This window comes from Onychostoma macrolepis, chromosome 16 (assembly GCF_012432095.1).
Source record: "Onychostoma macrolepis isolate SWU-2019 chromosome 16, ASM1243209v1, whole genome shotgun sequence".
Lineage (NCBI taxonomy): Eukaryota > Metazoa > Chordata > Actinopteri > Cypriniformes > Cyprinidae > Onychostoma > Onychostoma macrolepis.
Genome location: NC_081170.1, coordinates 7,510,955 through 7,534,750, shown reverse-complemented (window position 1 = coordinate 7,534,750; position 23,796 = coordinate 7,510,955). Strand labels below are relative to the sequence as shown.

The window sequence follows — 23,796 nt, the reverse complement described above, 5'->3', positions numbered from 1 at the left end:
TTGAACCACTGATGTCACATGGACTATTTTAACAATGTCCTTACTACGTTCCTGCACCTTGAATGTTTCAGTTGCGTTGCTGTCTATGCAGGGTCAGAAAGCTGTCGGATTTCATCAAAAATTTCTTAATTTGTGTTCCAAAGATCAACAAAGATCTTACGGGTTTGGAACGACATGACAGTGAGTAATTAATGACAGAATTTTAATTTTTTGGGTGAACTATCACCTTTACCTTTGTCTCAATTGCTTCACTTAAAAGTCACAAATGAGTCAAATATTGGCATAAATCAAGTGCACAGAGCTATAAAATCTATGTTGATAGCATACCTCAGATTATGATCTTGGAAAAACTGATATTTATAGACTTCAAAGATTTCTAGGCAAATCTGAGTACAATGTGGGACACTGTTGAGAGCTCTTCTGAAACTCTACTGATGTGGGATTACTGGGGGTTTTACCTCAGGAGAAAAATCTGAAAAGCAGCAGAGATGAGCGAAAGTCTCATTTTAAACTAATAGCTGTCGAAGAGAAATGACTGAGCTCTGATCTATGGTTTTTCTAACTTTAATGGCGGTTTTAGAAAATGCATCATCTGTTTTCACTCCTCAGAGACAATGAATTGCAGGAGCTCCACCCACCTGTGTGCGGTACCTGCTCAGGTGCTCAAACAATAAAAAGACTGTTCACTCTGATAAAGAGCCACTTTCTCCAGAGTCCAGGACATTAGTGGATGTTGACTCAACCTGCTGGCAGAGATCACACGCTGAAGGATTACTCGTCTTCAAAGATGATGAAGATATTACCAAGAGTCTCCACCACCTTAGTTGTTGGTTGGATTGTACTTTTCATGGGTGAGTAGCGACCTTATTTTAAATGTGTGATTTATGAAAAATTGATGTGAAACAGATTTAAAGGATAGTTAGTCCAAAAATGAAAATTCTGCCATCATTTACTCACCCTCATGTCGTTCCAAACCTGTATGACTTTCTTTCTTCCGTGGAACACAAAAGAAAAATATTTCAAAAGTCATCGCATTTGTTGTTTTGGACACCAGTGACTTTCAGTGTATGGACAAAAACATATTCCTCAAAATATCTTCTTTAATCAAGAGGGTGGCAACATTTTCATTTTATCGATATCTGATTCAGGTGTAAACTCTGTCAATATCTCTGCGGTGGATTCCCCAACTGAAAGCACAGATGCCTCGACTCCACACTCTTTGACTTCAGTTATCATGGATCTCAGAATCACGAACCGTGTTTATAATGACTCACTGGCTGACCAGCAATCAGAAGAGTATACAACACTCAAGCAAGAGGTGGAACAACTGGTGAGGGTCTCTTCTTAATCATTCTTGTGTATGTGAAGCACTCATGGGATATTTACAGTATTCTAGGATATATTACATCCACCGACAGACATACAGTATACTCAAGATGAAAGTGAATGATTTGAATGATCAGGTCAATGACTAGTGGTCATCTAGTACTCCTTCAGAAATTATACCAGGGTGCAGTGAAGGTCTCAAATAAAAATACCACAGTACTTTAATATTATATTACTGAATGATTGCACTTAAAGAAAAGTCCATTTATCATTGAATACCATGTAAATACCATGGTATTCGCTAAAGTACCTTGGTAATAACATCATATCATGGGACTCCCACAGTGATATTTGTAAAGTTATTTGCTTTAGTAATTAAAAGATATTACAATGTATGCCGTATGTCTAAGAAACCATGGTGTTACCATGGTACTATGAACATAATAAGCTATGCTAATAAATTAATGTACTTTATAGAATGCCAGTATTATCAAAGTGATAAATTGTGCTATCAATTAAGATGAGTAAATTGGTCTTTCTCTGAGTAATATTGATTTTTCCCTGTTGTACTTTTTCAGTTTGCAGATATTTATGAACAATCATATGGCACCACTCATCTGATATATTTGGGGACAGATGAGATGATTTTCAGGTTTGATTAACTCATAATCTTAGATTTACATCCAATATAACAGAGTGATAGAGACTGTCTGATCTTAAAATGTTTCTCTTACAGTAATGGGTCTGTGATCGTCACTTCTCGTCTGCTGTTTGGGCCGACTCAAGTCAATCCAGAGCTTGTGAGAGGAATCTTTTTTCCTGCGTACAAACAAATACCATCGCCGGCACTAGAGATCGACCTCAGCCACATTGAAAGTAAAATAACACTCAACAATGGTTGATTTTACATTGTTTTCACATTGTTCATTAATGGGGGTTTGACATGGAGGATTTGACATTAAGTATTGACCATCTAAACCTATATGGAAGCTTATTTCCACCACTGTAATGGTGACTTTTTATCTCACAATTGCAAGTTTATGTTTTAGTTTTTTTTAGATATAGACTTTTTCCTCAGAAATATGAGTTTACATCTTGCAATTCTGACTTTTTTCTCTGAATTCTAAGTTTACAACTCGCAATTGTTTCTGTATTTATTTTTTATCTTTTAGAAACCCAAACTGACCGCATGCACATGCAGAATTCTGAAAAAAAAGATGTATGTAAACTCGTAATTGTGGAAAAAAAAGTCCTTTATTGTGATAGGACAATGTAGAGGAGACAGGAAGCAAAGTGGAGGCGGGATCGGGAAAGGTCTTCGAGTCGGGATTCGAACTTGGGACGCCATGTAGTGCAACAGTGCTTTATGTCGGCACATTGCCAACAAGGCTCTCTGCACTGACCAGAATTCTTCATTTATATCTCACAATTCAAAAATTTTTAACATCTTGCAATTCTACCAAATACCTAAAAAGATACCTAAAATTAAATCTAAATTGTGAAAAATAAACAACAACAAAAAAGAATTGTAAGATAAAAGTTTACAATAATTATTAATTAAAATTTTTTTTTTAAATTCTGTGGCAGAAATAAGCTTCCATAGAAAACTGACAAAAACAACAAATGATTATACCAATAATTTCATCAATCTCACCCACAGATGAACTACCAACTGAAGAACCTCTTGAGGAAGAGAAGATCTTCAGCAGATCACCAACGACAACACATAAAGAAACGACCATGCCCTCCGTGACCACGCCCCTAACTTCCACTCCTGACATCATAATGGACGTTGAATCCTTCACCAGCCGTCTTCCATCCACACGCTCACCCAACATGTCAACCTCCCACCCATTGGGCTCCAGTGCTGTTGTAGGAAACATCACAAACACCATCCACTCCACCACCTCCATACCCTTTAACACCACCACAATGCACCGAAACATCACAACCAGCTCACTGATGGTTAATACAAGTATTTCTGCAGCACCCAACAGCACCACCAATGCAGTAACCAATGGGACGACCACAGAAGTCCCCAATGGGACCACCACAGCAGCATCCATTGGTACCATCCCTACAGCTTCTAATGGCACCACCACCACTGATACCATCACTTCAGTCCCAAATGCCACCATCACTCCAACCACAAATGACACCACCACCACCACCACAGCCCCCAATAACACCACCACTGCAGCCCCCCAAAGCACATTTACCTCCATCCACAGCACTGTTGGGAAACCGACAATCAGCTCCACCAAGTTTACAACAGCACAGCCCTTGAAGACCACAACCATGAACCATTCACCTACTACAAAGGTCACTAATTTGTTGCCTGGATGGGCGGTTGCCCTCTTAGCGCTGGCGGCTGTCAGCCTCTTCCTCCTCATCATCCTCATCATTCTGGTGAGTGATCGAGGGTTTAGGATCAATGTAATATAAACCTTTGGTTTTACAGAAGAACATGATAGCAACTTTAAAATATGGTATTTGTGATATGTTTGAAATGTGTCACATTTGATTGTTTCATTTGAATAAATATTAAAACTGACAAACTTCTGTACTACTATCCCTAAGTATAGAGGCAGCACATTGGCACAGTTTTCATATCAGATTATATTCAATTTAACCTTTGATAGGCTATATACTGTATATACGGTAGCCCAGTAGTGCACATCACAACGAAATTTGCACAACGCAAAGGAAAAAAGCCGCAACACAAAAAAATTAGCACAACACAACAGAAACAAGCTGCAACACAACGGAAACAAGGCACAACGCAAAGGAAACAAGCCGCAACACAATGAAATTAGCACAACACAACGGAAACAAGGCACAACACAACGAAAACAAGCCACAACACAAAGAAATTAGCACAACACAACAGAAACAAGTTTCAACAACAAAATTAGCACAACACAACGAAAACAAGGTGCAACACAACTAGCTGCAACACTAACAAATTAGCACAACACAACAAAATTAGACGTATGCGTTGTGGTGATTTTTTTGTGTTATGGAGATTTCGTTGTGTGGTACACTATTGGGCCACTGTATATATACAATGCTTCTAAATGATTACCATATTTATATAAAGCAAGATATTCATGGCAAAATACTTCAAAGCCAAGTTGGAACATTTTGGGGTGTTTTTGTCAGTGTTAACAGTTTACTGTTAAAGGACAACGGTGTTCCTCCTCTCAGGTGGTGATCTGGTGCTGTTGTCCGAAACGAAGAATTTTCGTGAACGAAGTTGAAGAGATGAATCCTCCCATGTACTTCAATCCAGACATCCCTATGTATTCAACACAAAGCACATTTGATACATCCAACGGCAAACAAGCGGTGCGATCCTTTTCATAACTCATTCTGATGCAACTTAGCTTGTATTTTGTTCCTATACAGTTTGGTCATGAAAGAGAGTGAAACTAGATTCTATAACAAAAGTAACTCCCTTAAATTCTCAAGACTTATAACCAAATTTTGAAAGCGAATGTGCTATACTTTATGAAAAGAATCTATTTAAAATTGTTAATTAAAATAAAGCGGACATAAAATATAATTATTAGATGACTTAAAATATTAGATAATTTAAAAATGTAAACAAAAATTAGTTGCATTGACAACTAACTTAAAATAAGTTAGAGTAGCTATTAAAATGATTAAAACTAATATAAAAATGTAAACAGAAATATATATATATATATATATATATATATATATATAAACAAAAACTAACTGAACAAAATTACTAAAACTAAAATGAAACCTGAAAATATAAAAATAATTGTGATATAAATTGAAAACATTAAAAAATGCTACAATCTCAAAAAAAAAAAAGGTACAAAAGCTCTCACTGGGGGTGGTACCCTTTCAAAAGGTACTAATATGTACCGTTTAGGTACTAATATGAACATTTTAGGGTAATAATATGTACTTTTAAGGTCCTAATTCACACCCTTTAGGCGTAAAATAGGTACCCTAGTGACAGCTTTTGTACCTTTTTTTCTGAGTGTATACAGTAATAGTACATAAAGAATACAGAAGCAAACAATACAGAACAAAAAAAGCATTTTTTTATTTATTTTTTTATGCAGTATGAAAGTAGCAGTAAGAATTTAAGACTCAAAACACATAGATATTTACAACAGTTATCAGTTACAGGATTTACTCTCTAGTTAAAGAAGGGATTAGCTGGTTACCTGCTGGTACAGACATGGATCAGCTCTTGCATGCTGGATGAACGGGACAATTTGAGTGTCACACCTGTTAGTAAAGGCAGGTAGTAAAAACGCTGACTGTGTGAATGCAGCCTTATGATCAGAAAGCATCAAGAAACCTGTAAACTAATGCCAAAACTTGTTGAAAGGCATGCAGCATTTTAACCCTTTTGCAACAATACAACATGCCAGAGACTTTTAGCTATACAAATAGAATTGTAGCTTTATTGTGGAGGGAAACAGAGGGGTTTTCAGAAGGGATCTCCATCAGCATCTCTGTCCATGTAAAACACTGACCCCACAATCACAGATCAGAACTAGGGAAAATTGGCTACTGTTACCTGGCGTTCCAGCGTCCCCGTCGCCTGCACAGGCCCCTCTTTGTGCGGATCTGACTAAGAAACCTGAAGCGTGGGAAACTCGACTCTCGTTCAGAGACTGTGAGGCCTCCATCTGAGTCTCCTCCATCGTCCAGTAGCCCCGGCGTCACCGCTCACAATGCCCTGCCTACATTCGAACAATAACGGGAGCCAGGAGAGAAAGACTTAAGCTTTGAATCCAACCCTCATTCATGCCTCCAGGGCTGAATGCATCTGAGCAGCAGGTTTTGGTGGACAGGACAGCTGATCAGAGCAGAGAGTGATTAACTGAACGGAGCTGAACCGAGGCGTTTGTTAGGGCACTGGCATTTATATTAATAACAAGCTGGATGATTCTCAGTTATGATATAAACAAAATCACCTAAATCACCCGAAACAGCCCAACTCACATGGGCCCAGACGAACGTACGCACACACACACACACACACACACACACACACACACAAAAATAAATAAATAAAAATGGAAGAAACACAGGTGTAATTCACCATACACTGTATATATATTTGTGTGTGAGTGTGTATAATATTTAAACAAAAGAATTAAGTAAATAAAAAAGAGGCCTAATAACAGAAAGAAATCACAATATTAATAAAAAAACTAAGTAAATAAAAAATAAACAAAATGTAAAGTAAATATACGAAGGAATATCAAATATATCTAACATTTAAATAAAATAAAATGATCAAAACATACAAGATCAAATAAATGAAACCAAAACTCTAAATATATAATTATAAATAATAGTAATCATTTTAAGTTAATAAAAAAAAAAGAAAAAAAAAGAAAGAAAAAAAAAGAGTACTTAGCATAATGACTTTTGACTCTTGAAAAATGTTATAGTTGCATGTACATGCCCTTCATTGTCATCTACTGTTAATTGACTCTTATTTTCACAGGATGTCAGAGAAAAACCTCCGAAAAACCGGGCAGGAATGTACGTGGTGAACCAATGAAGGACACAGGTATAGTAAAAAACACAAATGCAGCGGCGAGCATGACACACTTCTGTAAATAACCCAGCAGAGCTCAAATTCACACTTTAACTCAATCATTCAGGTTTTCTGACCCCCAACATTGTCCCTCCTTCCATGTGTGAAGAACGAGGCCTGAGGAAACCCTTGTGGGATGAAAAACTGTCATACATCCGGCACTGTACTGCGGACAGGGAAATGATTTTATATGCCATTACATTGATTTAGAATTTATTTTCCTACTATACACCTTTGTACAAAGTAATTTGTAACTTTTAAAAATGGATTGAATGATGACAGTAATGTGATGTATTAACAGTGATTTAGTAAAATTAAAAAGATTTTCTGAAAATGGCAGAGGGGTGACTTGGTTTTTTGTTAGGTTTTTTTTTGGACAAAATAAACTTAAGGAAAATACTGTTTAATGGGGAATAAACCCTGACATTTTTGGTGAAACTGCCTAGCTCTACCACAGATCAAAAGCAGGAGTTTTAGCTTTTAGCGTAGGTTGTGCATTGGGTGACAAAGTTAGTATGGAATAAACCGAACAGAACTAGACGACTCTGTTTCACTTCAGGTCAAATTCTTTTTAAAAGCAAAGAGGATAAAAATGTGCCAGGAATTAACTTGATTAAGAAATCAAGATACGGAGTATTTGTACAAGAACATAAATGTGTGTCAGAGGAAGGGTGAAGCAAGTGAAAGTCTGCAGATTATCTCCGCAAATATAATCTGTGATGAAATTTCATTTTTCCCATATTTCCGTCTCTGCTGTGTAAACTGACCCTGAATTCACACACAAACTGTTCAGGAAATATCCAATTAATAGGTGTAGTATTTGTCATGATTCATTTATTCTGCATATGGTAGTGTCTGAACATTGGGAGGTTACTGAAACAAAGTGAATGTTCTGCTGGTCATGTGAACAGAAAAAAAAAAAGGTTTTCCTTTAAAAACAAAGCATTTGCAGTTGTGTGTGGAAGAAAAACGTAAGGTAAAATTATAAAGGTTAATCACTTTACTGCATTAAATCAATTTTAATTTGCTAGCTTTTGCAGAGAAAATAAGTATTAATAATAAAATGTTGGATAATGTTGATAATTATAATATCATATTCCAATCAAAACTCTTTTTCTAAGGCCATCTGCATCACAAATTTTGATTTGAATGTTGAAATAGCTCCAGTCCAGCAGGTGGTGCTGTCTTCCTCAAGGCACTGGTTAAATGGTAACTACATAAACAGAAGCAGGCAGTCATCAGCCCATCTCAGAATGAGGCTCCAGTGTTTTCAACCACAGTTCTAAGGCAAATTTGGTTCCTGTGCTGACTCGTTCAATGTCCTCGCCATGATCCGGGGCCCGATTACAGAGCACAGAAACAGGCAGCAAGGTCTCGATTAGCTCACCGTGTGGAGATACCTCTGTCACACTGACGACACATAGAAAAAACAGACACTCAAAACTATGGAATTAATACTAAGGAATAGTTTATCCAAAAAATAAAAAACTGTTTAAGATTTACTCAGGCCATCCCAGATGAGTTTGTTTCTTCATCTGAACAGATTTGGAGAAATTTAGCATTACATCACTTGCTCACTAATGGATCCTCTGCAGCGAATGGGTGCCGTCAGAAAAAACAGTGTTGCCATCTTAGCAATTTTGTTGCTAAATTTAGCTACTTTTCACACTACCCATGCAAATTTTCTTCCAAAAGCACCTTGCAACAAATTTAGCTATTTTTAATATGTATTTGGCAATTTCTAGCAACTTTTGATAAGTAACTCAAACGATAAAAAGGCACACAATTTCCATCTAAATTACACAAAATGAGGAAACCAAAGATGCCTAGCAGTACACACATCATGTGAATTAAGTTAGCTGCTATTTGCAATTATTCAATTTTATAATAATAATAACTGAATAATTTTTCATTTATGATAACCTTACCTTGTACCTGTGATTGTTGATCTGTTGGTACACTGTAAGAAAAATATCTAGAAAAATGGAAAAGCTAGTAATTTTTCATTTTTCGTTATCCATTATCCGTTGTAACCCATAAACATAAAATACAATGCGTAATTTAAAATTCTGGTAAAAAAAAAAAAAACTTATTTTTACAGACTTTTCTTAGAGTGTAGCATACTAATTACTAATATACTGCTTAAAACTATAAATATTCAGAATGTATAGTTTTACTAGTTTATTAGCTAATAAAAAATAAATAAAAATCTAATGGTTTAAAACTGTGTAAGTGTTCGATAATTCAATGTTGTATTTAAAAATAGTTATTTACATTTTAATATTATATAATGTATTTATATTATTTTACAAACAAATGTAAATTAACATATATAAAATATATTTTTTGCTGAGATCACAATGTCATTTAGCAACTTTTAGCATCAAATCGACCTTCCTTTAGGAACTTCCCCAGAAAATTAGTTGGCACCACTGGAATAAGAGCCCAAACAGCTGATAAAAACATCACAATAATCCACACGATTTAACGTCTTCTAAATCAAAAAGCTGTATGATTGTAAGAAACACACCTATCACTAAGACGTTTTTAACTCTATCCATAATGTTGCTTTCTCCACTGAAAAAATTCTCATCTGAATCATGAGAGAAATATGCACAGATCAAGCACTGTTTACTAGCAAAAACAGTCCAAAACAGTTCATAATCAAATGGGAGTGGGCTGATGGACTTTTTCACTGGAGGAAGCAATCTTACGGATTATGGACTGGACTAATATTTTGGGCAGATGCGATGGTTCAAAGTTAAAAGCCTTTATGATGCTTATGATGCAGCTTTAGATTTACAAGATGTTAACTGATGGACTAGAGTCAGTTGCGTGGAATACTTGTGGATTATTGTGATGTTTTTATCAGTTGTTTGGACTCTCATTCTGATGGCACCCATTCACTACAGTTTGCAAGTGACGTAATGCAACATTTTTCCAAATCTGTTCTGATGAAGAAACAAAACTTATTTACATCTTATATAGCATGAGGGTGAGTACATTTCCAGCAAATTTTCATTTTTTGGCTGAACTATTTCTTTAATAGAGATTAATGATGTTTTCCATACCTGATGGTCTGTGGCAGGTCAGTTGGTATTTGAACAGAATCATTCTCACCGTCTACTGCAGATACTACAACTTCCACCAGACCTGCATCGACCCACACACACGCACTGACTTCAGCAGGATCAGGGCGCAAACAAGCCTGAGAGAAGAGGACAGAAATCTTATGGCACACATTGACTTCAAATCAGCAGCATTTTTCTGTCATTTTTATGTGTGGATGACCTAAAGTTGTACCTGTAGCTGCAGGTGTGATTGACAGCTCTTCAGAAGTATGTATGTCACAATGTGATGTCTCTTAGGCAGTCCTATGGACAGCATGGGCGGATACACTGACTGGACAGAGAATACAAGTATAATACATAAAATGAAATGCAATACTGTTCAAAAAGTTCAAAAAATAATTGTATCTTTTTTTTAATAATACTGGATGTAAGGATGCATCAGAAGTGACATTGAAAAAAGACATTCATAATGTTACAAAAGATTTCTAATGTTGCAAAAATTGTATTTGTTTCCACAAACATATTAAGTAACACAACTGTTTTCAACATTGATTATACAGCTGGCCATATAATTAGAATATCATCAAAAAGTTGATTTATTTCACTAATTCCATTCAAAAAGTGAAACTTGTATATTATATTCATTCATTACACACAGACTGATATATTTCAAATGTTTATTTCTTTTAATTTTGATGATTATAACTGACAACTAAGGAAAATCCCAAATTCAGTATCTCAGAAAATTAGAATATTACTTAAAGGGGTGGTTTACTGCAATTTCACTTTTTTCCATTTTAAATAGTGTGTAATGTTGCTGTTGGTGCATGAACAGTATCTGCAAAGTTGCTGCGCTGAAAGTTCAACGTGGCGGAGATATCGTCTTTAAAAATCAGGAAGTTTAATGCCTACAAAACGACTCATATGGGACTACAACGAGATACTTCCTGGGTTGCATACGTAAAAAACCCATAAATTTGCATCAACCCCTCCCTCCGGAACATGCAAAAGAGGGGGCAAGGCCATGTTCTGCGGCTTTGTCGAAGAGGAAGAGTTATAGTGGAGAGTTGTAGTCATGCCGTCGAAACGGTGTTATTTTCACCCAGCTGTCAGGTCTTCTGTGTTCGGGCTTCCTACGGATGCTGTAGTTCGTCAACAATGGTTAAAATTTATGTTTGATTATGTTCCTGACAATTACAATCCTAATTTAGCTCTCTGTGCTGCGCATTTTACGGAAGACAGCTTCCAGAATCTACACGAGTTCAATGCCGGATTCACACAGAAACTATTACTAAAACATGGAGCAGTTCCAACTTTAAAACCAGAGGCAGCAGTTGTTGGGCCACAACCTGTAAGTAAGATTTCATAATTTTAAATGTATTTGCATGTATAATTTCAGACGTAATGTTTTAGTTTTATCAAGGACGTAAACAAATGCCAACGCTGGCTTTAGTAGCCAGTTAGTTAAATGCTATTTCGTGTGTCTATGACAAACGTGTACAAACATTTTGGACCCGAATTTGTAATTATGTACTAATTTTGTAAATGTATTTTCCATGTATACTTTATGACGTAATTTTTCGATTTGATCAAGAACATAAACAAAAGCCAACGCTGTTTGGTTATAGTAGCCAGTTAGTTCGATGCTATTTTGTGTGTATAAGACAAACGTGTACGAACTTCAAAAAATTGTATGTAATCACAACAGCAAACTTCCATTCAGAAACGTTTTGTAAGAGCCGTGCTTGCGGAAGTTCTGCTTGACTCTCTTCATTACCGCTTTCTGGGTCTGATTCTGGCTCAAACTGATACGGCAATATTGACACCATTATTTACATTTGACCGCAGCACATGCAGCGGTCGCCCGTGAAGGTAATGGGCGTGAAGTTTCCGTACAATGTGCAGTACGCAGTTTAGCCAATCACAACACACCGGCCCAACTAACCAATCTGAGCCCATTGCCCGTTTCTGAGGGAGTGGTTTCAGAGAATCAGGAAGTCAACCGGTCGTTCAGATGACAGAGGAGAAAGCGGCTTACAATAAAGGTGAAATATATGAAAAATAAGGCGTTTTTTAACAAACGAAACACGAAGACATGTTATATTGCACCCCATAAACGCAATCAAGCAAAGAAAAAAAGCAGTAAACCACCCCTTTAAGACCAATACAAAGAAAGGATTTTTAGAAATCTTGGCCAACTGAAAAGTATGCAATTGAAAAGTATGAGCATGTACAGCATGAATTACTGCAGCAATGCGGAGTGGCATGGAGTCGATCAGTCTGTGGCACTGCTCAGGTGTTATGAGAGCCCAGGTTGCTCTGATAGTGGCCTTCAGCTCATCTGCATTGTTGGGTCTGGTGTCTCTCATCTTCCTCTTGACAATACCCTACAGATTCTCTATGGGGTTCAGGTCTGGCGAGTTTGCTGGCCAATCAAGCACAGTAACACTATGGTCATTGAACCAGCTTTTGGTACCTTTGGCAGTGTGGGCAGGTGCCAAGTCCTGCTGGAAAATGAAATCAGCATCTCCATAAAGCTTGTCAGCAGAAGGAAGCATGCTCTAAAATTTCCTGGTAGATGGCTGCGTTGACTGTGGACTTCAGAAACCACAGTGGACCAACACCAGCAGATGACATGGCAGCCCAAATCATCACAGACTGTGGAAACTTCACACTGGACTTCAAACAACATGGATTCTGTGCCTCTCCACTTTTCCTTCAGACTCTGGGACCTTGATTTCCAAATGAAATGTAAAATTTACTTTCATCTGAAAAGAGGACTTTGGACCACTGAGCAACAGTCCAGTTATTTTTCTCCACAGCCCAGTTAAGATGCTTCTGACGTTGTCTCTGGTTCAGAAGTGGCTTGGTAGCCCTTTTCCTGAAGACGTCTGAGCGTGGTGACTCCTGATGCACTGACTCCAGCTTCAGTTCTCTCCTTGTGAAGCTCTCACAAGTGTTTGAATCGGCTTTGCTTGACTGTATTCTCAAGCTTGCGGTCATCCCTGTTGCTTGTGCACCTTTTCCTACCCAAATTCTTCCTTCCAGTCAACTTTTCATTTAATATGCTTTGATACAGCACTCTGTAAACAGCCACACCTTTCAGTAATGACCTTCTGTGACTTACCCTCTTTGTGGAGGATGTCAATGTTCGTCTTCTGGATCATTGCCAAGTCAGCAGTCTTCCCCATTAATGTGGTTTCAAAGAACAAGAGATACCCAGAATTTATACTGTAGGGATGGTCATTTATACAAACTCAAATGTAAATATTCTAATATTTTGAGATACTGATTTTTGACTTTCATGAGCTGTAAGCTCTAATCATCAAAATTAAAAGAAATAAACATTTGAAATATATCAGTCTGTGTGTAATGAATTAATATAATATACAAGTTTCACTTTTTGAATGGAAATCAACTTTTTGATGATATTCTAATTATATGACCAGCACCTGTAATATGTAATTTTTCTTGAGCAGCAAATCAGCATATTAGAATGATATCTGAAGGATCAAGAGACACTGAAGACTGGAGTAATGATGTTAAAAATTCAGCTTTGCCATCACAGGAATAAATTGCATTTTAAAAAAGATTAAAATAGAAAACAGTTATTTTAAATCAAAATAATATTTAACAATCAACTTTCAGATTTTTTTGTGTCATTTACTCATCCTCACATCATTCCAACTTTCTAATATTTTCTTTCTTCCATAAAACTCAAAATGAGATGTTTGGAAAAATGTCTAAACTGCTCTTTTGATTTTTACTGCCAAAATGTTTGATTATATGCAACGGCAGATGTGAAGATTAATTAGTGTTTCAGTCTGCTCCACATTTATTTAGTGTGTGGCTTCAAAAGACTTGTAAAGTCATGTACCCAACTTCTATAAAACGTTTATGGTCCTTTTTCATTCACTTTCCAGGTATGGAAAAGAGCAGTCTGGATATTCTGCCTACATCTTTTGTATTCATGGAAAAAATTTAAAGAATACAGAGATGGAACAACATGGCAATGAGGACATGACAACATCAATGGAGGAACTATACCGTTATTGTCTGATATATGTTTGTTTCATGAAAAGTAAACCCTCTGGATTAGCTTGATTAGATTCACATCTTGCGCCAGCAGTTTAATGCCAATGATTAAAACTCTGAGATGGACAACAGATGTGTGCAGTGCCTGACTGTTCCAGGTTACACAAATACGGTTTGCAAACAATCGGCCTCGATCTGTCAAATTCAGCGTGCAGTCAGTGGCCCCTCTGGACTTTGGCTGCAGGTCTCACAAAAACAGTGTGCTATAAACACATACCTCCCACAGGCCGAGCAGCTGAGAGGAGATCTCATCAGGGCTCAGTTTCAGACCGGTCTCTTCCTTCAGCTCTCTGAGTCCTGCATCCAACAGCTAGTTTTAGACACACACACACAGAAATCAATGACACATGGTACCGTTTTTTTCATTAACTGATTCAGAATATTATTTTCCTTGTTTAATATGCTAATTTCATCAAAACTGACTATGTACACTACCCAAGGTTTGGGTGCCAGTAATATTTTTTGAATAAAATCACAGTAATACTTTTATTCAGCAAGGATCCATTAATTGGTCAAAAGGGACAGTAAAGTCATTTATAACATTACATTTCTAATGTAACAAAACATTTCTATTTCATATCAATGCTGTTCTTTCAAACTATTTAACAAAGAATCCTGAAAAATGTATCAGTTTCCACACAAAATATTAAACAGCACAACTGTTTTTAAGATAGATTATAAAAATAAATGTTTCTTGAGAAGCAAATAAGCATATTAAAGTGATTTCTGAAGGATCATGACACCATAGACTGGAGTATGATGCTGAAAATTCAGCTGTGCATCACAGAAATAAATTACATTTTTAAATGTATTAAAACAGAAAACAGTTCTATTCAGTTTTTAATAATACTGTATTTTACTGTATATTTATTCCAATAAATGGAGCCTTGATGAATATAAGAGACTTTAAAAATATATTTGAATGCAAAAGATAATACATTAAACATAACATTTATTAAGTAGTCTCAGACATCGGACCCCATTGTGTATATTAATTATAAAAAAATCAATCAATCACAAACTAATTCTCTCAATTTAATTTAAAATTACTTGACGATATCTGTTAATGACTGACTGATTAATTGACTGATTGACAGCGCACTGTTTATGTAATGCAGCATGTACCTTTTCATCCAGCTCCACATGGCCACCTGAACAAACAAATTACATCCATTAGTCCTGAACCCCACAGGATTCTCACACACATGCAGGACACATTTCTGTGGCTGTTTAACTTCAGCCGATAACATCGCAGGCTTTGATGGAAAGTACAATTTGCGATTGAATAGATTAAGAAACCATTTAAAATAACAGTTAAAATTGTGGTCCTCAGAACCCGACAAAACTGACCAAAATGACCTAACTCGTCTGTAAATCATAAACATGAGCACGCACATATGTGAGTGTGGATCTGAAGAATCATTTGGGTTGGTGTGGAATGACACTCACCAGGCGGAACCCAAACATTGGGGAAGATCCGGAGGCTGGAGGCGCGACGCGTTAGCAACAGTCTCTGATTGGCTGACTGCAGCAGCACAGCCACGCCCACGTCTACCCCACGGTTGAGGGTGTCTGGGGGCAGGGTGTCTGCCTCTGAGTGAGACAGGTATTTGATGGGGCAAAATGATGCCCTCTAGGGTCAGACAATGAGTTTGATCCACAAATGAAAAACTCCAGGATTAAAGGGATTTAATTAACAAAACGCAAATGGCTGTAAAACAACTTCAGTGTGATCTCACCTTCAGAGGAACTCCTCCATCACACAGCCTGTCACATAAAATAAATCTGTTATTCTCCAAAGAACAGCTCACAGTTGCCTGATCCTCAACACTCCCGACAAAGTGTCCAGTTATGCTCTGGAAAAAATGACACATGCATATATTTATACACTAGAGATTATTATTGCTTTGATATAGGACTTATATTTACATATATGATTATTTAAAACAGATCATGATTAATATCCTTATTTTATACTTTTTAAATAAAATTAAATAAATCATATATATATATATATATATATATATATATATATATATATATATATTATACAACAGTATAATATAATAAAATACTATATTATTATATTATACTGTAATATAAGAAACAGAACAAACTGAGACGGACTAAATCCAGAAGAACTGTGGCAACGTCTCCAAGATGCTTCAAGAAACCTACCTGCAAAGCCACCTGAGAAACTAGGCACAAGTGCACCTCGGGCAAAAGCTGCTTTAAACGCAAAGGATGGTCACACCAAATATTGATTTAATTTAGTTAATAGAAGTTAATAAAGAAAATCTATTTATGATATAAAAATTTTAAATTTTTAAAGCATTTTTACACAAGTGCCTAAAACTTTGAACAGTACTGTAGCTTTGCAGGTAGGTTTCTCGAAGCGTCTTGGAGACGTTGCCACAGTTCTTCTGGATTTAGTCTGTCTCAGTTTGTTAGAATGGATGATGATCAGATCAGATCTCTGTGTGGAGCACTGGCTGTAGTCAGACTCCTTGTGCAAACAAAAATCTCACTGGATTATTACAATTAATGGCAAAATTAATGTTTGGAAATGTAACTGATACACCACAGCAAAGGAAAAAAAGTAATGAATTTTTTAGCTGGTGAAAATACTAGTGTTCTAATAACCTTGGCCAACACTATGTGTGTGTGTGTGTGTGTGTGTGTGTATGATCACTATATACATACTATATACATTTCTGTAGTACAGTAGAATAATATAGTGTGTGTGTGTGTGTATAGCTTATTTATTTATTTGTAGTATATATAATTGTTTTTTTAAACATGGTTGTATTTACTACAGCATTTTATCATTATCATTTATTTATAAATTAAACGAGACAGATAGATAGAATTATTATTATTTAAATATATATATATTCATTTTTATACACATTGTTAGATATTGTAGCTCAGCTGACCTGCACGAATCGTGCGCACTGCGGAGCGGTGTTTTCTCTCGACAGATGAACTAGAATCTTTCGGACTTTCTCCATACTGTATGACATCTTCATAGAATATGATAATTATGTTTTACCCTCGTTATTTGATATATTATATTGTAAAACAAAATATTCATACTGAATTACATAGTGCTCATCAGGGCGAACCACTTAACTATCCAGGAAATCGTCAAGAGTGTTTATAGCATAAAGACACTGATGCTGTCCAGACTCTGAACCCAAAACCCAGACCATAACAAACACCATCCAAACCCACACTCCGGAAAATGGATTCTGATGTTTCAAAATAAAAGTCCATTTACGCTTCTGCAAGGCTCATCTTATGAATATTAACTAGAAACCTTTCCGCAAATCAGGAAAACATACTGGTGTGAGGTAATGCTACGTAATACATATGCATGCACTTCTTCTGATGTTTTAAAATAAAAGTCTGTTTATATAACCTAGTTTTTTTAATTCAAGTATAAAACTGATTATTACACTTATTTCAGATCGTCTAGAGAGGGAATTTACAATAAAATCCTATAAAAATACAATTCGATTTTTAAAATCTATTTGCAGGACTAAAGTGTACTCTCGACAATGATTTGCTGAGAGTTTATATTCATATCTGCTGATTTAATTGTTTTTGTGCACTGTGAAAAGAATGCTAATGAGACAGCATCAGATTGTGTAGTAAATCAAGTTTATTTGAAATATCATTCAGTCAAATACAAACACAAACACAGCCATATTACTTACTACATACTACATGTTTTCATTTTACTACACGTCAAGAGTTCACTGAGAACTGGCACAATGTAAATCTCACATGCTGTCATAAAGACAAAGATCTACAGACACAGAACAGACGACACATGCTTCCACAAGAGGATTTTACATCACCAAAGTCGAGCCCTTGACTGAGGGTTCAACCTCTGACCTTTAGTCATTAGGGTGTCCATGATTTTGGTCACAAGTGGTGGCACTTACAGAGTTGGCAGTCATCATAGCTTTCCTGAAGAATCAGTACGGATAAAACGAGATGACAAAAAAGCCAAGCGATGCTGTTTAGTTATTCACTGGTGTTCAAATTCACATTACTCTGCTTTAGAGGAGTTTCACTGAACATGGGCCACATTTATCAATGCTTTTATTTTGAAGGATTTCTTTTTTTTTTTTTGTAAGCATATATATATATATATATATATATATAAAATCATTTGGCTTGCTTACAGTGTTGTTACATTTTTATGCTTTCAAGAGCTTTTATTTTCAAATTGCAATTAACAAATATCAACTTGATAAATGTAGCCCCATATGTCCTCATGTGGCTAAAACGAACATGTTGACCGATATAAAGATTCATGCAAAAGGTGGTAGAAAATGCTATGAAACAAGACAGAATCACAGAACCTTCTTACCGTTCACATTCACCATAATTCCATTTCTGTTTATGCTACGTACCTAATTTCACATATCCTAAGAACGATAAACTCACTTACCCCTCTAACATACATCGATAACACTGGATTCTGGTCAAGATTTCTGGGTAGACATGCTAAGAAGCTTCAGTTTGTAAGAGCGAAAATTAATGAGGTACGAATATCTATTAAGTTGAGCATTCGAAATTACAGCAGTCCTACAGCCTGTGAGAGCAACAGCCAAGCAAAAAACGAGATTTTATCCATTTTATTTTCAAAAAATTATTTACAACTTCACAAAAGGTTGTTGTTGTTTTTTTCCTGTAGTTGTGGTTGTTTACCTGTGAGTGGTTTGTAGGTGAAACAGTCCTCTTTTGCAGTTGGTGTAAAACTGTGCTAAAACTGTGCCCTTCTGCTATTTTGTCAGTTTCCGGCATGGATCATGTTCTGGGTATGAACGCCAGCACCATAATGTTGGTTTGCTGTAGAGTGAGGGATGGGCGTCAGCTCCTGAGGCAAAACAGTGAATTGGACAGTCAGTTTCGTTATAAATTTGCCTTAAAACATTAATAGATACCTGAAACAGAACATAATTCACTCCTGAAATACAAACCTTTATGGCACTAACAGAAAGGGCGTAGACCCCAAAAAGAGACACAACCAAACCAATGACACATGCTAGCACCAGGAAACCGATCAGTGTTACCAAGATCCCATTCACTAAGAACTGTAATACAAACCACAAATACAACATTACATTACAGCAGCACTGTTCTATGATAAAACTTTATATACAAACAGTGGTAAATCACAATCATATGCAAATAATAATACAAAATATATGAATATTCACAGAGAGGAAAAATGGAAAATGTTATACTTCAATTAATCAGTCATCATATTCCAAAATTTTAATTTAGTGATAGACTTCGATATTTGGATATATCTGCATTTTGCACAACTTCTACACATTTTTGTAAAGTAAATATAGAGTATATGTATATATTTTTATTTAGCTATAATTACATCGCATTAGCCTATATACATCACATTGTTATTTTAACATTATTTATATAATATTATAGTATTTTAGCTTTTATTTGTATACTTTCAGTTTACATTTTTATTCATTTTCTTGTGTAATTTTGTCATTTTAGTTATTATACTATTTCTATTTAGCTTTAATTTGAGTCATTTTAGTAGTAGTTCAGCTTATACTTAATGTATTTAAGTTATTTGCCAATGCAACATTTTTGTTTAAGGTTTTATAAGCTTTTCATCTAATATTTATATTTTTCTATTTTTAATGAATTTAAATAATATAAAAGAACTTTATATAATTAAACATAAATCATTAAAAAATTTTTTTTTAAAGTTTTAATGCTTTTAGTTAACTGATACATTAATATTAAATGGAAATGCCGCTCTTTAGTTATTGGTATCATCACCTGTCATTGAAAAACCCATATCAGTCACCCAATAGTCTAAATTGTGCGCCAATGAGCAAAGTTATTCTAAATTAATAAATGCTTGTGAGTTCTTACCTAAAACACTAATAGTTGTGCATTACACCAGTCAAAAACTATTCATCTTGAACTGAATTACAGTCTGAATCCAGCTCAGAGTCACAGGATGTGTTTATGGTTTTCCCGCTGCATCGTAAAGCTTGTAATGCGACTCACCTCTTTATGTTCCCCTTTCTCTCCTTCTCCACAGCAAGCCCAAACAGAGTGAAGTGGGTCACAACACCACTGAAACAAGCAGGACAGAGCCTGGAGTCACATCTCTCTTTCTACTCACACACACTCAACTACAGTCTGCTGTCTGACAGAGACCGACGATCAGATCGATGTACAGCTTCCCGATTCCTACTCTCAATATCATCTGCTTTTCTGTTCCACGTACAGGACAGGCAGAAATAAAATTGCCTGAAACCATTGTTTGGCAATGAACAAAGCAAGCGGGTCGGTTGAAGTATAACATTTTCCCTTTTTTTAACAGATGAAGACATTCTTGTGTTATTTCAACAACTGAGTGTATGACCAGTTTTGTTCACAGTATCTGAAATATAGCGTCACTTGTGGGAATGAAGGTGTCTTGGCTTGAGGATGGGCAGGATGGGGCGTCTCTGTTTGTTTACCTCTGTATCCCTGTAGTAGTACGACTCTCCTCTGAATGGGATGTGTCTGGCCATGAGCCCAAATCCAACAATATCAAATGCTGCTGTTAGTAATTGCAGAACAATGGTTGTCAGCACCTGCGACAAACAAACAGACATGTATTTCAACAATAAATACAATTCTCATTTACAGTCTTGCAATAATGAATGGTCAAAAATATTGATGGAAATATTGGTAGTTATTATAGTTGAATAAATCTGAAAATAAAAATAAAACCTTAAAAAACATTAACTGAAATAAAATAAAACATTTAAAAAAACTTTTTATTTTAGCTTGTTGCCAACATTTCTCATTATAATTTAGTTTAACCTGATATACTAAAATAACTAAAAATAAAAATGAAATAAAAAAAACAAAAACAAGTACTAAAAAACACAAGAAGTTACTAAAAGTTTGATTAAAATAAAAATAAAAACAAATAATTAAATAAAATATATAAACATTTATATTATCAAAACTGACTAAATAAAAAAATGAACAATATTAAAATGAAAATGGAAAATATAAAAATAAAAACGGATTCAAAATATTAATAAAAACTAAGTGTAATGCCGATAGCCTTGTGGGCAGTGCGCCGACATACAGCGCCGTTGCGAGTTCGAGTTCGAATCCCAGCTTGAAAACCTTTGCTGATGCTGTCCCTCTCTCTCACAATTTGCTTCCTGTCAACTTTAAAAAAAATTATCCTATCACAATAGAAGGCAAAAATGCCAAAGTAAACCTTAAGTTAAAAAAAGTAAGTTATCTCAAGTCAATTATACTATAACAACACCGTTCCAAACTATCCCATAAAAACAAAACAAACTGAGCAATGTCTCTCAAGTAATATCTTGCAATCTAAGTAGGCAGTTCTTGGCAAAAATAATATGCAAAGAGGACCTTTGTTGTCAAACATTTGATTACACAAGACTACTGTTGCTGAGACTGCACTTCATTTGGTCAATACAGGATGAGGTGGTGCAAGGTCCTTTCTGACATTGGGACATTAAAGGGATTTAAATGAAGAGAGCAAGACTAACATGATTTGTGACACTTTCTAATTTTCAGATGATATTCATGTATATTCATACTGTACCAGACATTTAGATGGCTTCCTCCCAGTGTGCACCAGGACAACACCAGTTATGACAAGCTGTAGGAAACAATGCGATATGTCACATGACTGATTTTAAGCATCTTAAATTGCTTATTCGAGTGTGTGTGTATTTGTACCTGAGCACCGTTGACGATGAGGATGATGATTTCACGCTGGATATGGTAGTGCAGCTTATACACAATTGAGCTCAAAATGACAGTAAACACTCCAAATATGATCTCAATAGCCTAAACCAAAGTACACAAAAAAATGTTACAATTGTAAACAAACTGCAGTTTCCTATGCTAAAAAAAAATATTAGTATTTTTTAGTTTTTTGTTTGACTGTCTATCTATCTATGCAGTATTATTATATGTAAATAAAACTGTCTACCAATAAAAAGCAAACAAATCGTTTTGCCATTGAATTTTTAATTGTTTTATCTTGATTTTACTGAGTTCAGTCTCTCAGTGAGTGTGTATGTGTGTTGCATCTCAGATATGGGTGTGTCCTTGGATGTTGGCCAGATGTCATTTATTAAATATACTACATGTGCATTCATATTAAACTAGAGCCTAAATATCATCTTCTATAGGACAGCACTGATTGAATTATTAAAAGCTCATATATGCAACATACCATCAATATGTAAACAATGTGCACAGACTATAAAATCAAGCGTATGATACAGGCTAGTTGATAAAACATCTGCAGCTAATGATCCAGCGGCAAATTGTCGACATAATAATGTGATAGTGTGCTGTAGTGAAACTCACGCCAAGTGTCTTGGGCTCTGCGCTCTTGAACGCTTTAATCTGAGACGCGTACAGCGACATGCTGATAGATCACCAATCACTCATCAATACCACACGATCCGCTGCAAACACAATCACAACAGCATACATCAACAAAACGGCGTGGATACGAGCTAACGCGTTGTTCATGCACATTGAGAATGGTATGTTCAATCCACTCACTCTTTTAAGTGCACTAACGTGTTGGTGCGTGCCGAGGAGCGCTCGCTTACCTTTGCGCACTGGCGTTCTGCAGCAGAGTCTGAGCGCGCGGCGGCTCTCCGCAGTGTTGATGTCATGAGGGGAGGCGGCGGCTAAACAAGGAGAAAACCAGGTTGGCTCGGTCCCGAGCAGAACTCACTCATACCACCGGCCCTTATTCCAGAAAACACCCTTGCAAACGCTCGAGAGCGGGGTATTTTTATCCCGGTTATGAATTATGTAGACGATAAGAGCTGAGTCAAGAGTGTGCTCAGAGAAACTGCAGGCTTGTAAATTCGCTAACCAGCTGTTTATGTTCTTCTCCCTAAATAATGTCTTGCATATGTGGGTTGTGGATGGGTGTGTATGTCTATAGTAAGGAGTAGAGTAAAGGCTCTCAACTAGGGATGCGTGATACTCAGTATCGGTATCGGCTCCGATATTCAGGCATTTTCTGCGGATCGGGTATCGGTCAGACGAGACCGACCCAAATCCGATACTGTGCGTATACTATTCTGTGTTGTTGTTGAGCCCCACGAACGGCACAACAACATTATAAAGTAAAGTTTTAGTGCACTATATTTCAAGTGTTCTGAAGCTGCTCCATAGTTCAATGTGAGGTACAGATGAATATTTAAGTCATTAAATTCAAGTTCAAATAAACTCTTCTTTCCGCTGCTGCGGCTGTCTGTCTCCTCCATTCAGCGTTCAAACTGCGTGTTGCGTTCGGTTATTACAGTCAAAACGATGGAACTCTCTCCAAAAGCGCACAGTAACTGAGGTTTAAAACTGTTAAAAGAAAAGGCTCAATAAACTAACGCACAGATTTAATAAACTACGCATCAAATATCTCTTCCCTTTGTACTTTTCTATGCGGACTCGGAGGGCTGCTCGCTGTGACTCCGTGTTGTTTCAAACGCATCATTCTGCGCACAAAATGCGCATACGCGCTTTGTGCCGCTCTGTATTGGAGCCATACTCTTTCGTATTATAATACTTTTCTGCGCAATGAAAGACTATTAATAATCTTTCTTGTTCTGTCCTATCTATCATATGTTGCTGCCTTCATTACTATGC

At 36.2% G+C, this 23,796-nt stretch overlaps 3 protein-coding genes across 6 annotated transcripts in view; 1 reads left to right on the top strand and 2 right to left on the bottom strand.

The window, feature by feature from the left end:
* Positions 1–17,343, bottom strand: part of mtx1a (metaxin 1a) — a 32,729-nt gene extending 15,386 nt beyond the window's left edge. The window contains exons 1-11 of one of the 2 annotated variants that reach the window (XR_009266246.1): positions 17,193–17,332; positions 17,025–17,111; positions 15,828–15,944; positions 15,538–15,721; positions 15,214–15,239; positions 14,306–14,398; positions 10,226–10,324; positions 9,994–10,130; positions 5,891–8,332; positions 5,532–5,595; positions 4,503–4,624 (exon numbers count right to left, since the gene is read on the bottom strand). The gene's annotated coding sequence lies outside the window, so the exon portion shown is untranslated. Of the gene's footprint in view, positions 1–4,502; positions 4,625–5,531; positions 5,596–5,890; positions 8,333–9,993; positions 10,131–10,225; positions 10,325–14,305; positions 14,399–15,213; positions 15,240–15,537; positions 15,722–15,827; positions 15,945–17,024 lie in introns of both variants that reach the window. The other variant, XR_009266245.1, reaches the window with a different exon arrangement.
* On the top strand, positions 1,513–6,886 carry LOC131521280 (uncharacterized). Its single transcript, XM_058745856.1, has 3 exons — positions 1,513–3,735; positions 4,534–4,674; positions 6,830–6,886. Exons 1-3 carry the CDS (start codon positions 2,950–2,952, stop codon positions 6,884–6,886), a joined length of 984 nt encoding a protein of 327 aa, XP_058601839.1. The 5' UTR covers positions 1,513–2,949.
* Positions 17,344–18,211: 868 nt separating the features above from the next.
* On the bottom strand, positions 18,212–23,628 carry si:dkey-7j14.5 (uncharacterized protein LOC556563 homolog). 3 transcript variants are annotated; one of them, XM_058745709.1, is made up of 8 exons: positions 22,702–23,628; positions 22,501–22,601; positions 21,862–21,972; positions 21,725–21,781; positions 20,610–20,726; positions 20,152–20,220; positions 19,083–19,196; positions 18,212–18,979 (listed from the first exon to the last, which is right to left on the bottom strand). In XM_058745709.1, exons 2-8 carry the CDS (start codon positions 22,558–22,560, stop codon positions 18,893–18,895), a joined length of 615 nt encoding a protein of 204 aa, XP_058601692.1. In that variant the 5' UTR covers positions 22,561–22,601; positions 22,702–23,628; the 3' UTR covers positions 18,212–18,892. The 3 variants fall into 3 exon arrangements, with proteins under 3 accessions (XP_058601692.1, XP_058601691.1, XP_058601693.1); XM_058745708.1 differs by having other exon boundaries at positions 22,752–23,628; XM_058745710.1 differs by lacking the exon at positions 20,152–20,220 and having other exon boundaries at positions 22,752–23,628.
* Positions 23,629–23,796: the final 168 nt, after the last annotated feature.